Source organism: Tamandua tetradactyla, chromosome 10 (genome assembly GCF_023851605.1).
Source record: "Tamandua tetradactyla isolate mTamTet1 chromosome 10, mTamTet1.pri, whole genome shotgun sequence".
NCBI lineage: Eukaryota > Metazoa > Chordata > Mammalia > Pilosa > Myrmecophagidae > Tamandua > Tamandua tetradactyla.
The window spans coordinates 46,845,174-46,860,912 of NC_135336.1; the positions used below are offsets into that span (position 1 = coordinate 46,845,174).

A 15,739-nucleotide genomic window follows, 5' to 3' on the forward strand; every position below is an offset into this window, starting at 1 on the left:
GTTCTTCTCCCTTTCTTTTTTCTTTCTTCCTAGTGGTAGCTAACATTTCTATTTATTGAACCAATTCCACTGAAGATTTAATACCATATCTTGATCTTGGCAGTTGATGTTCTAGGCAATTCTGGGTATTAGATGCTGACTGCCTGTCTTGTTTACCAGACTATTCAGTTATATAGAAAATCAGAATATCAGCTTTCTAATTCCAAAAGATTGATGGAGTGGAGGAGACCTGGATATCTTAGCTATGTTGTGCTTTCTGCCTAGATTGACTTTTGGAAGTCTTGTGCATACTAAACTTGCTGGAATCCCTAAAACTGACCTTTTTTTAAAATAATGATTTCATGTCTTTCACGTTAGATTTTCTTGAGTCAAGAAGATGCTAACTTGCTTTATTGTGTTCTTTCTCTGAAGAAACAAAGCATGCATTTTATTCTGTCCTTATGTTGGTCTTCCTTCACACTGTCCTTTGAAAATCATACCTTCAAACATTAATAGCTAAGTAAAACTTTTCTAGGGAAAGCCAGCTGTTTCCATGAGAAACATTAACTGCTTGAGGCATACGTGAATCTTTGTTTTGAAGCATGTTGTGCATGATTTTGATTAAGCTACAGTGTCAGATCCAAAGACAATGAAGAACTAACCAAATTCTTTTTTGTTGTAGTTCTCAGTGAAAAGACCCCGGAAACATTGCAAACTGTTCTAATACCTCAGTTTGAATTGCCCTTGAGTACTCTAGGTAAAAATTATCAAACATTGCAGCTTATTATTACCTTGGACACTTTATGCGTGTTTGAAAGAAGTCTTTAGGCTAATTCGTTCATGTTTATATACCCTCACAAGAAAGAAGGGATAATTGGCTTATAAATCGCCCTTACATTTTATAATTAATGGCCATTAAATGTTTATTTTATAATTGAGGATCCCAAAGAACCTCCCCCATATAGCAAGTCCTGTCTTTTTTTCCTTTTTGGTAGCCATATTTTGATATTACATTTGATTATTTAATTCAAAGTTATGTGCCACTGAACAAATAGATATTTTCTATATTTTTCCTAGATATGTTTTTACTTAAATGATTCTCTTGCCAGAGATTTTTTTTGGGGGGAGCAGGTGCATGGTCTGGGAATTGAACCTATGTCTCCTGCATGGAAGGGGCGCATTCTACCACTGAACCACCCATGCACCCTCTTGGCAGAGATTTTTATCTTTCTGTAGACTGCTTCGTAGAAGTCTAAGAATTTCTTTATGTGTGCAAGATAAAAAAAAAAAAGGGAGCATAAGACAAAGTCATACAGTTATCAAAAGACTATTTTAAAAACTAATTGTGTAGATATTTTCTAATTCAGATGTGTTCAGTGTTTAGTTTGATTTAAACGAACTAAATTTAGGAACACACCTATACATGACTGAAAAGTGAGGAAACTAATAAGGTTGGAAAGAAGAGCTCAAATTTCTTAAATTAATGACAATGTTATAAGAAAAGGAAAAGGAACCTTTTTTATATTATCCATATTGAAATACAGAAGTAAGAAATGCTACTGAAGGGGCCCTACCTGCCATGAGATAACTTTCCTACTTATTTTTGTTTTTTGCCTTGTCAAGCTTGAAAATGTTTAAATTTCTTCACTGCTGTTTGCACTTTGGGTCATAACTTTTCTCGTGTGTTTCATTACAGCTCCATATAGAATTACAGAATTTTCTCAGGCAAAAACACCCTTCACTTTTGAGAAACCTGAGGGCACTTTGGGTAATGACACCTTAAATCTGGTGTTAAGGATGTGGGTGGTGATTGATTAATTTTATATTCTGGGATCCTCTCTGCAAAACCCAATTTGCTGGTGAATTAAGTTAACTCAGCTAAACATGTGGTTGATTTGCTAAAAAAAAATATATATATATATGATTGTATTTTCTATAATTTCAGTAAAAACCTCCAGCCTGTTAATTCTGCATAGCCCATTTTGTCAGGTTCTTCCTTAAAAAGGTTGACAGTAAAACACCAAACTCTGGTCTCTCTCTAGGTATTAAGCAAATGCTGTTTGGATGGGTGCATATCAATTTCTTCCCATTATATAATGACTTTAGATTGGATCAGTGTGTTCTTTTTTATTGCAGGCTTCTGGTAGCTACTTAAGCTTACCAGCAAAATATTTCTGTCCCTTTCTCCTCTCAAAAATTCTTCAGCAAATTCCATTTCTTTTTGCTATAGCTTCAAATGAAAAACCATGGATTGTTCCTACAACCAAAACATCTGAGGATTCCAAAGTTATAGAGGCTACAAGTGGTAATTGCATTCTTTTCTTCTTTAACTTTTTTTTCTTTATTAGAGAAGTTTTGGATTTACACAAAAATCACATAAAGTACAGGATTTCCTATACCACCCAATTATTAGCACCTTGCCTTGTGTGAAACATTTGTTAAAATTGATGATAGCATATTTTTGAATGATTGTGCTATTAACTGTAGTCCATCTTTTAACTTAGGGTTCATTGTGTAGTGTAGATCCATGGGGATTTTTAAAAAAGTTTTTATTCTGTTATGATATATGCAATCTAATACTGGTATGCAAATACCTGTTCAAGTCCCTGCTTTCAATTCTTTTAGGTATATACGTAGTAGTGGGATTACTGGGTTATATGGTAATGCTATACTTAGCTGCTTTCCAACTATATTCCACATCTACATTATGAGGTATTCTTCAGATGTAGTCCAGTGGGTTTGAGAAAAGATGCAAATGAACACTCAGACACATAGAGCTTAGTGAAATTATTCTTTCTCTAATAAGTGTAAAAGTCTCAGATCTCAGCAAAGGACAGAAGATAATATCAAGTTAATTTTGCATGTCTATTATAGTGTCCCTTAGTTTCCTTAAGTGGGAAAACATTTGGAGGTTGACTATGATTGTCAACCAGTCCAGAAAAGCCTCAAACTGGGTCTCATAAGCCTTGGTTCTCCTAGTCATTGACCCTCTTGGTGTGATTACCCATATGGCTGCAAAACACCTTCAACAATCCAGGTCACCTGAATTGAAATCCAGGTTCTGGGTGGAAATTTTGTTCTGAGCCTCTAACTCCATTGGCTATCACACAGGCACAGATCACAACTGGTGCAAAATGGCAGGCCAACCACGTCTCCCCACATCCCACAAGATTACCACATCTCCAAAACCAAATATTTTGGGGAACTGCTGGATGAGATGAACTCTTAGGTCTCTTCTATCTCTTAGCTTTGAATTGTAGCATAGGGAAAATGGTATCCTCCACCGGTTTCCTTTGAACAGTCTCTAATTTTTGGTTTCCATGATTATTTAAGCATATCTGACCAAAACTTCAAGGGAACCATTTGTGTACTGTCTAAGATGTGAATTTTATATAAGGTTGAGTTGAACCAAGGTGGGGTTGGAGGGAAGTTATAAATTGTGGAGTAAAAGTTGTAGAATTACAAAGAGACAAAAAAGATGAGATGGAAGATCCCAGAAAAGGAAACATTCCTTTTTCCTTTAATCCCAGAAAAGGAATTTTCTTGTCTTGTCCTGCTGAAGTATAAATAATGGGTAGTGTAGCAGAAACAGCCTCATTGTTCAGCCACCCAGTACTGCCAAGGCAATCTTAGTCTGACAGAGAATTTCCAAATCCCATCCCGCTCTGAACCATGTGACAAGTCTTGCCATGGACTACGTACTTCAAATAAGTGATGATTGCATGCAAGAGCATTAGCTCCAGAACTTGACAATTTGTCCTTATAATATTTAATTTTTATATCTCTCCTAATTAGTATAATCCTTGGGCCAACCATATAGGCATCACCTGGGAACTTATTAAACAGGAGAACTTCTGGTTCCACCCTAAATCTATGGAGTCAGGATTCTTTGTTTTAATAAGATCCACAGGTAATTTGTATGAACATTAAAATTTGAGAAATCCTACCTTATTACTTTAATCTGTAATATGCACATGGCACAAGTAAGAATCATCAGGTGTGGCCCGTTACAGGACAGTGGCTCTCAGATAAATGTGATAGGTTTCGCCAAGTGGATGATAAACTGTCTCTTGTTTCTGCTAGAAAGCAGTGCTTCCATCTGTGGTCTTACAGAAGTGTTCTGTGACATTGTCCCAACTTAAATTTCAATTAATATTCAATAGCATATGCACAATTTTTGCTTTAAAGTGTTGCTTTATTTGTGTCATTCTTTCATTTCAATTTTTCTTGATTCTTTTAATTGACTTTGGGTGTATGTATTCAAATACTGAGTTTCCCTCCATTTCCTATTTAGTTTCAATGTATATAATTATTTCTATTCCAATTATGCATATAGGTACCTAATGCAAGTTTTTGAGAGTTAAGAGAGATCTATAGAGATAGTATTTGAATGATGGTCAACAAAGCCATTGGTCTCAATTTTAGTTGACGTCTCCTTTGAAGAAATGTTAATTTGTAGCTGGTATTGATATGGGATCATTTTCACAAAATGAATACATTTTGTTTTCTCTGTTGAGATGTGATGTATATATATTTACTATGTCAATTCAGTTCTGCAAAAGACCACCAGAAACATACCTATAAATGACTTATTTACTTCTTGCAACAAGGAAGTACACAAATACTCTGGGGAATTGTGAATGTCTCAGTCAAAGAGAATTAAGATAAGTATTTATTGAAGGGTTTGGATTTGTACTAGGTGATTTGGGATAGGGCTCAAGGAAATAAAGCTTTGCTATGAATAGGATGCTGTCAGAAGGTGGAAGTGATTCTACAATAAAATATCTTAAAATTGTTTTTCAATTAGCCAGGACATGGAGACGTTGATAATTTTGTGGTTCAATGTTCATGTTTTTGTCTGTGTTCCAGATGATTACGGAGTGGTCTTATTTTGTCTTGTCCAATCATGGTCATGATGTGGCCTTGTCTCACGTCAGTATTCTTTGTAATTGTTTCCACTCAAAGGAGTCCACTGCAGCCTAGCTGTGGGTACCAGGCCAGCTCCTGGATGTGAGGGGCTGCTTTTCTCTTTATCAACCATTTAATGCAATTTATCATTACATCTTGTGAAATTTATTCAGATTTAACATTTATTGAATTGGTTTTCTATGTTTACTTTATATTCTTATCTAAAAAATCAAATCATTTTACTTACTATGGACTATGAGACACAGAGGGCTTAGAGACTTGGATGTGTGGGAGAAAGGTTAAGCTTAGGAGCTTAGGAAAATGAGAGTCAGGGGATAAAGGAGGATCTGGGAATCCTGGGCTTCTTCTGGAGATTGACATAAAAAGGAGTAGAGGGCCTGTTAGAAAATGCCCATGGACTCAAGGCAAGGCCTCCTCTTGAGGGAGGAGAGGAGATCAGGGAAGAGGCCGTCTTACTATCAATCTGTATCTGACTATGTTAAAAAAAAAAAAAAAAACCTTCTAATTAAAAAAAAATGAAATCATGCTCTCAAAAAATTTCTCGATATAAATTATAGGCTATATGGAGACTGTAACTTGAATGATGCATATTGAAATCCCTGGGCCATTTCTGTAGTTCCTGGCAATAATGGGACAGGATATTTGGAATTAGGAATAATCCAAGAAATCTGAAATGTATAGTCATTAATCATATTTCCTCCACTTTCAGTCTATTTGCTTTCATCTTTCATTAGTGCTACGTTTTGTGATCTCTTTATTTGGAATTGGATTTAGTATTAAACCCTCTATAAAATACGTTTAAGCAGGATTGATTGATTTTGATTCCTTTGGAAAATCCAATTTTCCTTAAAGTGTATAAACTCATAATAACCTACTCGATATTTATGTGTGAGAAAGTAAAGTTATTTATAAATTCTGTATTAAATGAAAGTTGGCCATATTTAGGAAAAAACCTTTCTGATGATACAATAGGTCTGAGGTTCTATTAGAAAATGGTCTGTTGACTATGATTTCAGTATTATTATAGAGTGAGTTCTAGAAATATCTCATTTGTTCCCCTCCTCAGATGAATTGTATATTTGCATGTATGTACAAGTACTTGTTGGATCATTTCTCCATTGGATAGTACAATTTTATGTAGCAATTTTCTTTCAAGGGATTCAAACGGTTGTGTATATACCATCACATTTAGTCCTTCCGACATCCCTGGAAACTAGACAAGTTATTTTCTTTCATCTTAAGGAGATACATATACTTAAGATTTGCCATGAAATGTCAATAATGTCCTATTTCCCAAAAAGTACACATAAAAAAAAAAAGGATACATGAAGGACTTTTCTCTAAATAAGTAGAGGAGAAAATGTCACATGCTAATTAATTTCTGTCCTAGTCTCTCCAAGAAACTACTCCAAGTTAAAAGTGAAAAAAATGCCATATAGTTTGCTTTGAAATTTTGAGAACAGCTTTCATAACAGAGAATTAAATGTTTTTACTGAGGACAAATGCCTTCCAAATGTATAGGAAATATCAATCTTATAAATTGGCCAGTTTGTGAAGTGTCTTCTCATAATGAATGTGATAGCAAATCTGTAAACTTTCAGGTGAGACCAGCTCAAATATTGACCAACTGTGGGCTGCAGACAGATTGCTAAACCTCTTAGCACCTCAGCAAGTTATTTTATTTTTCCATAAACAGTAGAGGGCATTTTTTATTTAACAGCACTAAGAACTTTGTGTTGTTAATAAATATTTTTCATTACCAGTACTTCTTGATATTCTTGTGGTATTTTCTCTATTGTTACTTCATGTATTTTCAGGATTCTTTTTTAATGATAAGGTGTGGCCACAGGAACATATGACAGATGGTTGTGTAGAAAGTATTTGTGTGTACATGTTTAATAACGAGAGAACATGTTCATTTTTTACTCCAACCTAAACTAAACTTACTGTTGTAGTTCTTAAGCTGCTGGGTGTGATATACCAGGAACAGAACAGCTTTTAAAAGGGGGGAATTTATTAAGTTGCAAGTTTACAGTTCTAAGGCCATGAAAATGTCCCAATTAAAGCACGTCTATAAAAATATCCAAATTACGGCATCAACAAGAGGTTACTTTCTCTCAAGAAAGGCCCATGAAGTCCAGGGTTTTTCTCTCAACTGGAAAGGCACATGGCAAACATGGCGACATCTGCTAGCTTTCTCTCCAGGCTTATTTCATGAAGCCCCCACAGGGGCGTTTCCCTTCTCCATCTCCAGAGGTCTCTGGCTGCCTGGGCTCTGTGGTTCTCAGGGCTCTCTTGCTCTCTGAAATGTTTCCTCTTTTAAAGGGTTCCAGTAAACTAATCAAGACCCATCTGGAATGGGGGGAGTCACATCTCCCTCTAACCAGAGGTTAATACCCACAATTAGGCGTGCCACATCTCTGTGGAGATAATCTAATCAAGCTTCCAAACTACAGTGCTGAATATGGATTAAAAGAAATAGCTGCCTCCATGAGATTGATTAGGATTCAAACATGGCTTTTTCTAGGGTACATAATCCTTTAAAACTGCACACTTACTAAGAGCCTGAACTATCCAGCTGTGAAATTTATTGTTGTTTGTTCATTATGATTAACACCTTATCGATTAATTCTATTGACTATCCACCATGTGCCAGTCTCTGGGTTAATAAACCTTGAGGAATATGCTGAGCATGGCAGACACAAATCTCTGCCCAGATGAGATCTTTTTAAGAACTTATATTTAAAAGGGAATGTTTCAAATAGTTACTAATATTCAGGAAATTTGAATAAAATACAGATAATTTCTTGATAATTTGAAATACCTTATCTTTATCTTGTCATGATTCCCGAGCAATATCAAGACATTATTGTGAAATTTGTGTCTAATCAATAAAAAAAGGAAATATACAACCCACTAAACATAATTTAACAATGTGCTTTTAGAAAGTGATAGGGCAAATTGCAGTGCAGCTTATTGCATATTTTTAATATTTATCCCTGAAAAATAAAAAAAATTAGTTATCATGATATAAATCATTGCTGTTTTTTGAAAGCCGCTACTATTGCTTTATAACTTTTGAATTGAACTTCCCATTTTACTTATTGCATTACTTTTTTTTTTTTTTTTAACATGGGCAGGCACCGGGAAACGAACCCGGGTCCTTGGCATGCTGGCAAGCACTCTTACCTGCTGAGCCACCGTGGCCCAACTTATTGCATTACTCTTACAACTTTTGGTTCCATGAATGTTCTATGAATTCAATCAGAATTACTACTTAATGTCAAATAGTTGGAGAGTTTTATCCACTAAAGTGAACACAGTCCTAGAATGTGTTTGTTCCTAAACAAAATGCATGGTTGCATGCATACTGTGTTTAAAAAAAAAAAAAAAAAGCCTTTGCCTCTCTAAGCTATTAATTTTATAGCTGAAATAGCCTTTCAAGACCAGGGAGCCCTAATTGGAATTGCATGCATTTTACTTTGGCATAGAAGTTCACACAAGGGGTTTGTAAAGGAAATCAAGCTGTTGATTTTTTAGATTTTTAGAGAATTTTTGAGGGAATTCCATTTTGACAGCTATTGCTTCAGAGTCTAAAAGTCCTATTTAACCCACAAATGAAATGAGGTGATGGTGTCTTTCTCAAAGCTGTCCAAGCATCATAAAACTTTTAGGGGATAGTACTTGAATATTTTTAAAACTTTTTCTTATTGCTCAATTCTTACACATTCCAGAAATTGAAATATCAAGGACTAAGTCTGCAGGCAAAAGTGTTATTTTAATATGAAATTTGTTTGAGGAAATGTTTGAAAGTAAAAGGTCTCTGACAACTGGGAATTTCTAGACATTAGCCACAATTACCAGAAGATGATGGATGGAGGAAGTACTTTCTGGGAATAACTTGAGGGAAGATGACAGTCTGGCTTGGAACTTTCAGAATAGAAGAGAATTGTAAATATGGAAAATAAATAGAAAGGATAAATATCTCTTGGAACAAAAAATTCAGAATAAAAGGAAGTTGGTCAAATGTCACTGGATGGAAGGGAAATTTGAGTGTTTAGATAAAGACAGTAGTGACAATTTTCAAAAGCAACAAGATAAAAGTCAAGCTAGTCCTTATTTCTTATCTAGTAGGAAAGGCTTAAGTATAAATTGGTAAAGTTATTCTAATTTATCTATTAGTAGATATATCATAATTTTCTAAGTCCATGACTTGAACTTGGTTTACACCAAGCTTAAGATCAGAAATTTTTGTCATTTAAAGAATGAATCATTCTTGTATGAACGTTTAAAATTGCAGGTAGGCTAAAGAAATCTTTACATCACAAAGTTTTTTAAAGGATCTATTCTCAGAGTATTTGAATATTTTATGTGTTTACAATAGTCCTTATATTTTTGAAGATTTTGCAATGCAGTGTTTTCACCTTCACAAATTAAAATATAATTTCTGGGGCGGGCCACGGTGGCTCAGCAGGCAAGGATGCTTGCCTGCCATGCCAGAGGACCCGGGTTCGATTCCCGGTGCCTGCCCATGTTAAAAAAAAAAAAAATATATATATATATATATATATACTTTCTGCCTATTTAGTATGTGATACAATATAAACTGCTCTCCCTGCATGTAAGAATGTGTCACATGGTCTGATAGTATCTTTATTACAGCTTCAACTAGCCATTGTTCAAAATAATAAATTATTTTATTTCCATATAGCCACTTCAAATGGGCAATCTACTTCAGCACAGTTCATGCTTTCTCTACTCTTTCATAACCAGAGAGGCCGTTCCTATGTGCAGAGAAAAGGCCATTTTAATGTTGATCCTGTTTTTATCTGCAGGTTCAACTCTTCTATGAACATGAAAATTATCCACGTGTCAAATTCACTTAACCTTTATTTTGAAATTCATCCTACTTTATTTCATATGCAATTTAAAATTCATGTTTAAATAAGAATAAAGCAAGCCCAGGGCTCCATGGAGGAATGTAGAAGTAAAGCTGCATCTAGTTATAATGGTAGGAGGTATGGTAGGGAAGTCGAGTCGTGATGTTAGCTCTGCTGTTTTTGGCCTTTCATGGAATGGAATATAATATAAATTAGATGATCCCAGTGTTTGCTGACAAATGTCTTCACCTCTGCAAACCTCAATTTCATTATCTAGAGAATGGAGAGACCATCCCATTATCTACAAAATGGGGATAATGTCTGTCTCACCTCTTTCTCAGGATGTTAAGAGGGTTAAATAAGCTTATATATGAAAGAGTGCTGTTCAAAGACAAGATATAATAATAACTTTCACTAGGCAGAAATAACCCTCGGTAGACTTTGTGCAAATGGCCTCAATGTTATTACTGTCTCCTTTTTTCCTTCAGAAATCTCTCTCCAAACTGCCATCTGACTTCATTTATGTTTATACTCTTTGAAGTTCTTTGATTTAGAGCTGGCACTACTTCATTATAAATATATAGCACTGTGTTCCCATTGCCTCAGAGGCCGGTGTCAGGGCTTTCTTTATAAAAGCCTTTAGTTTAAGGCAAGAAGGACCAAAAGCAAGTCTTGGTGATTGTTTACACATCAGTGGCAAGGCTGGAGCCTACAGCCCAAATCTTCTAGCACCTACACAAAGCTGGCTTTCTTCAGCCATCATGAAAATATGTCATGAAATCTTTCAAAAGTAATGCCTTGTCTTTTTGTTTTATTTCTCTTTTTAGCAACTCATGATATACCATCTGTTTTCTCAAGCCCTACAACATCAGATGAGCCTGAGATAGCAGAGCCCCACACAGGTATATCTGACCTCTCAATCTGTCTTTGGATCCCAGGTGTTCTGGCATTTCTGAGTCTCACAGTCTCTTTGCAGAGAGCAAAAGTGCACTCTGTAGGGCTCCTCAGGGGAGGAATAGATCTCTATGCCAGGAAGGAATTCTCCTACTCACTCCTCCCACTGACCAAATATTTCTTTACATACATCAATGAATACATTTGGTACCATGTGAGAGATGCAGATAGATTTTGTTGTCACTGAGACAAACAAAATAATGATCTACCTCCCTATCATTCAGGATCATCCTTTTATAAAGACTTTGCAGTCTTGGGGGTTTGCTCCAGAGCAGTGATTCTCAAATGGGAGAGATTCCGTTCCTCTCTCCAGCCGGGGACATTTGACAATGTCTGAAGATATTTTTGATTGTCAGGCTAGGGTGAGATGCTACTAATATCTGGTGGATAGAGGCCAGGGATGTTTCCAAACATTCTACAATGCCCAGAATGGTCCCCTACGACAAAGAATTATCTGGCCAAAAATAGTGTTGATACTGCAGGGGTTAACGAACTCTGCTCTAGAATAGTCTTATCATTCATTTGTCCACGCATGTTCAGTTGGGTCTAAATGGCATTCACTTACTGACCCAACCATAGTGGGTTTAACCCAGTTAAACACTTCTTGTCAGCAAGTGCTTATTAAGCATCTATTATACTAGGTACTGTGGGAGATTCAAAATGAATTAAAACTGTCTCTGCCTATCGTAAATATGGATAGCTTTATCTTAGCATCATTGGTCATGATAAATAAAAGCAAATAATTTTAAGGAGAAGTATAAGCAAAAAAAATGAAATAGAATTCTTATTGTGAATCCTGTTAGCAATTATGAAGCAGGAGGGAGGAAAACCATTTAAAACAATTTGAATGTATGAAACATTGTTTTGTCATGGTTTCTAATATCTGAAGCATGTATGTTTCTAAAAACTGAGCTCCTCCTCAACTTCTAATGAATCACTAGTTTAAAAATTTTGGTCAGCCATGTCTCAACTGTTCTTGATATTTTCCCCCAGTTGAGATATAATTTATTACTCATAAATTTGTGTTTTATTCCTGGGGCCTTCTGCTTTTATAAATGTTAACATTTATTCCAACAGCAACAAGTGATTCTATTCTGGATTCTGTCCCACCTAAATCTTCTAGAACTCTTGAACAGCCAAGGGCAACACTGGGTAATGTTTTGAACAGAAAAATTGCACTTTGTTTTCCATTAAAAGAAAATCCATGTGAATGCCTTTCTTTTAAGTGACCATTTCATTCCATCACATCTGATCGTTTATCTCTTTCCTATTGCTCAATATATATTTTTTCCTGTAGTGCCGGCATCTTTTTATATTCCATTTTTGGCTCTCTTTCTTTTTCTTGCTGTTTTTGGGGGGAGGGTAAATAAATGTTATTTTTCCCATCCTTAAAGAGGTGAAAAGCTTTGAAAACTGCATGGACATCATCATGTGCCTCAACCCATCCTGTGTGTCTGTGGCCTGTATCATTTCCCATCCGTGCGTTGAGCCTGCCTGGAGTCAGCTACTGAATGATTACCATTCTGACCTTTCCCTCCTTTTAATTCATCATTTCATTCACTAGCTTCAAGACTACATGCGTTTTTTCATCCTTCATCATATACCTGTAGCATGTGCTATGTACCATCAATAGCATGTTAAAATTCTTAAAATACCTCATTTTAACTGGGACTATTTTGTGGGATGGGGTGTTTGTACTTTCAGCTCCAAGTGAAACACCATTTCTTCCTCAAAAACCAGAAATCTTTACCAGTCCTGAAATGCAACCAACAACACCTGGTAACTAATGACGTTTATGTAGGTGCTTTGAAAGAATGGATAAAATATCAAAAAAAAAAAAAAATTAGTCATGTTGACCTTTAAAGAATATTTTCATTATTCCCTACCATGAAATTCTTCAAAGGACCAGGTAATGATTCATGCTTAGCTGTATGATAATCCTCAAATAATTTCTGTAATTTTAATATCTATATGTTTCGAATAAGTATTTCCTTCTTTTACTCCTTCCAACTTTGGCAAGGAGAAGATAACTGCAGAACAATAGATGAGAATTATATATACATATATATTCTTTTCTATTTAGCACATTTAGATAATGCTTGGTCAGAGTATTTCCCCCAAAGTAGTGTAACTGTGAAAAAAAAACCAAGTTGGCTCTGCAATCCTGCACACCAGGAAGAAAGATGGGTAAAGGAGAGGTAACAAAAATCTATATTTTATAATAAAAAAATCATTGGAATAATAAAGTTCATTAATTTATGGTGAGGAAATTAATCGACTACAGAATTAAAGAAGCTCTTTCTGAACTTTCCGTTCTCTAAATCCCAAATATTTTATGTCAACTTCTCCCCTGCTATTCAATAAAGTATCCTTTTAATTAATAATTGTACCATGTGTCCTCAAATGCCTCAAGGGTGCCCACTTTCCAGTATATTTAATTAAACAATGTACTTCAGTCCTCATGTAGAACTCTAGCTTGTTTTGGCCCAGTCGTGTTTATTGAGTACTTAGTGTGCACTCACACAGCGCTGGGCATTCTAGCAATACAGAAAACATAAAGCAGTTCTTGCATTCCAGAAGTTTACAAGTTTGCAGTTACAACCTGATTGGCTGCTGAGAAATAGTATTTGTCAAAGGTATGTTAAATGTTCTTCTTTCAGCTGCACAGCAAACCACACCGGTTCCTTCTACACCTAAACGACGCTTCAGGCCCAAACCACCAAAAACCAAACCTGGTAAATAAATGCCTCTTTATCCTTTCAGGATATTTAATGTGAAATAGACAGTCTTTATCTCCTTATCATAAAAATAAATTGTATGTTTCTGTAGGTTAAAGTTTCATTATAAAACTTGAAATTACCTAAAGGTAAATATTTAATAATGCAAAATAAAAATCTTAAATGCCTGATGAGATATTCTTGAAAATTATACAGGAGATGTTCTTGCATGTGAATCTTGGTATAAAGCTAGAAACATTATCCTGTATCAGCATTAGTGAGTAAAATGTATGTCATTTTCCTGGCATGCATTTATTTTGTAAGTATTTATTTAGCTAATATTTCTGGGATTTTGGTGCCTATAATGTTTTCAGTTTTTGCCCCAGGCACCAAGCTAAGACTCAGCTGGTGAGGACATGGCTTCTGCTTTCAAATTGCTTATAATCCTGAGACGATAAGACAGAGTAAACAATGAGAGAGCAATATAAGACTATATGACCTAGTTGTATGACTCTAATTCTTGTGTGGAAGTTCAGAGAAAGAAAGTGAGAGCTGAGGGATGCCGGCCTCAAAAAATATGTAAGATTTGAACAAAGGAAAAAGCAGAGGGGGGCAACATATTATACGGCACAGTTTGGGTGGTAGAGGCAGCTTATCAATGCGGAGGTGATAACCTTCATTGTCAAATAGTATTCTCAAAGTCATGCTCAACAAACTGGTTTTTCTTACTCCATCATGGAATAAGCTAACTTTTATATGATTTATAATATTATGATTGAGTTTAAAAATTCTTTCCCAAAATTCTTACCCATTGGATACTCTGTAAACTTTGACTACTGAAGATTGCAGGATTTTAAAGAGTCCATTCTGTTCCTCTTTGGAGGATAGCTTTTTATTATTTCTAGGGTATTTTAACATTTTTCTCCTTTTCATCATCAGCAAGAACCAGAAGTCCTGGAACAACTCCATCTAAAGTTTCTAAAAGCCCTGAACCTACATGGACCACACTGGGTAATAATGATATATCCTTAGTAGATGTGTTACTTCATTTTATCATGGAAAATTCAGCACCCCAGCTTTTATGTAATAGCTCAACTAACTATTCTAAATGGCTCATTTGAACAATATGGAATATCTCATAGCATGTACCAACTCCATGGCTATTGTGGCTGTGAGTAATGGCCCTATAGTCAGGAGATCTGAACTCACCTTTTAGACCTTGTCGTGTGTCTTTTAGAAAGCTGTTCACCCACCACTGCTTCCTTGTCTTCTAGCCAGTTGCATTTGAAGTTGGGGTCTTGCATATAGTTCTCTAGTGTTTGAGTAAGGCCGTCAAGTTTAACTTTATATTTCATTTGAAAAAAATGTTTTTCTAATATAGTAGTATTAAAATTTTTTTATGCTTCAAATGATAATACTATACGTATCAGTAGATACTAATTTTCAACATGTTTTTTTCCCCAGTGCTTAAGGACTTTGATGTTGCTGAGAAATATTAACTACTGGTGCAAATGAAGTATTTTTTTAAAGTCATGGATTAAACTCTATCTATATTTTGTGTATTGTAATAAATTAGTTACAATACTTTATTTGTATTTATCTTCTATGAAGGTTAAATATTCTCTTGAAATGATTTATCAAACCATATGAAAACTTATCACTGTTCTAAACTAAATACTGCTTTCTAAATGGAGCATGAAATACTTAATGAAGTATTTACTGGAGTATCTCTTAATGGAGTATTTCCAAATCTTCCAAGATGATGGCTAATTCCACTTAAGATATAGTTTATTTTTTGGTTATCCTTTGGTACTTTTAAGGCAAAACCACCAAGAATCACTGAAATGGCTAAATATCGATTTGTTGATTATTTTGTTTCTTTATTTTTCCAGCTCCCAGTAAAACCCAGTTTATTTCTTTGACACCTACAATCTCTGTCAGTCCAGAAGTGACACACACCAAACCTGGTAATTACCCTTATGTTTGTTTTCAATATTCCAAAACTGGGGTTGAAAATTATTTTGTAAGACTGTATGGAGCAAGGACTCTGAATGTATTTTGGTATTTAATACATTTTTCCATGGAAAGTGCAAGCACACCATGAAATGATCTAATCATACCCAGCCCCTCTGATATCATCATGGCGTAGCTCTGAGCTGTGTGATGGATCATTATGTTCCTGTCCATCACAGAAGAAACATAGAAATGGTAATGATGTGAATGAGAACTCCTTTGTCTAGCACTACGAAATAGTTTCCAGTATCAAAGTTGACTGGAATT

At 35.2% G+C, this 15,739-nt stretch overlaps 1 protein-coding gene across 32 annotated transcripts in view; it reads left to right on the forward strand.

The window, feature by feature from the left end:
• ABI3BP (ABI family member 3 binding protein) overlaps positions 1-15,739 on the forward strand; it is a 245,285-nt gene that overhangs the window by 134,882 nt on the left and 94,664 nt on the right. For 17 of the 32 annotated variants that reach the window (XM_077118544.1, XM_077118546.1, XM_077118548.1 and 14 more), the window contains exons 12-20: positions 662-736; positions 1,676-1,747; positions 2,210-2,284; positions 10,616-10,690; positions 11,820-11,894; positions 12,447-12,521; positions 13,403-13,477; positions 14,399-14,470; positions 15,352-15,426. In XM_077118544.1, coding sequence (XP_076974659.1) covers positions 662-736; positions 1,676-1,747; positions 2,210-2,284; positions 10,616-10,690; positions 11,820-11,894; positions 12,447-12,521; positions 13,403-13,477; positions 14,399-14,470; positions 15,352-15,426 — 669 coding nt within the window. The remainder of the gene's footprint in view (positions 1-661; positions 737-1,675; positions 1,748-2,209; positions 2,285-10,615; positions 10,691-11,819; positions 11,895-12,446; positions 12,522-13,402; positions 13,478-14,398; positions 14,471-15,351; positions 15,427-15,739) is intronic. The other 15 variants (XM_077118557.1, XM_077118577.1, XM_077118576.1 and 12 more) reach the window with 10 other exon arrangements.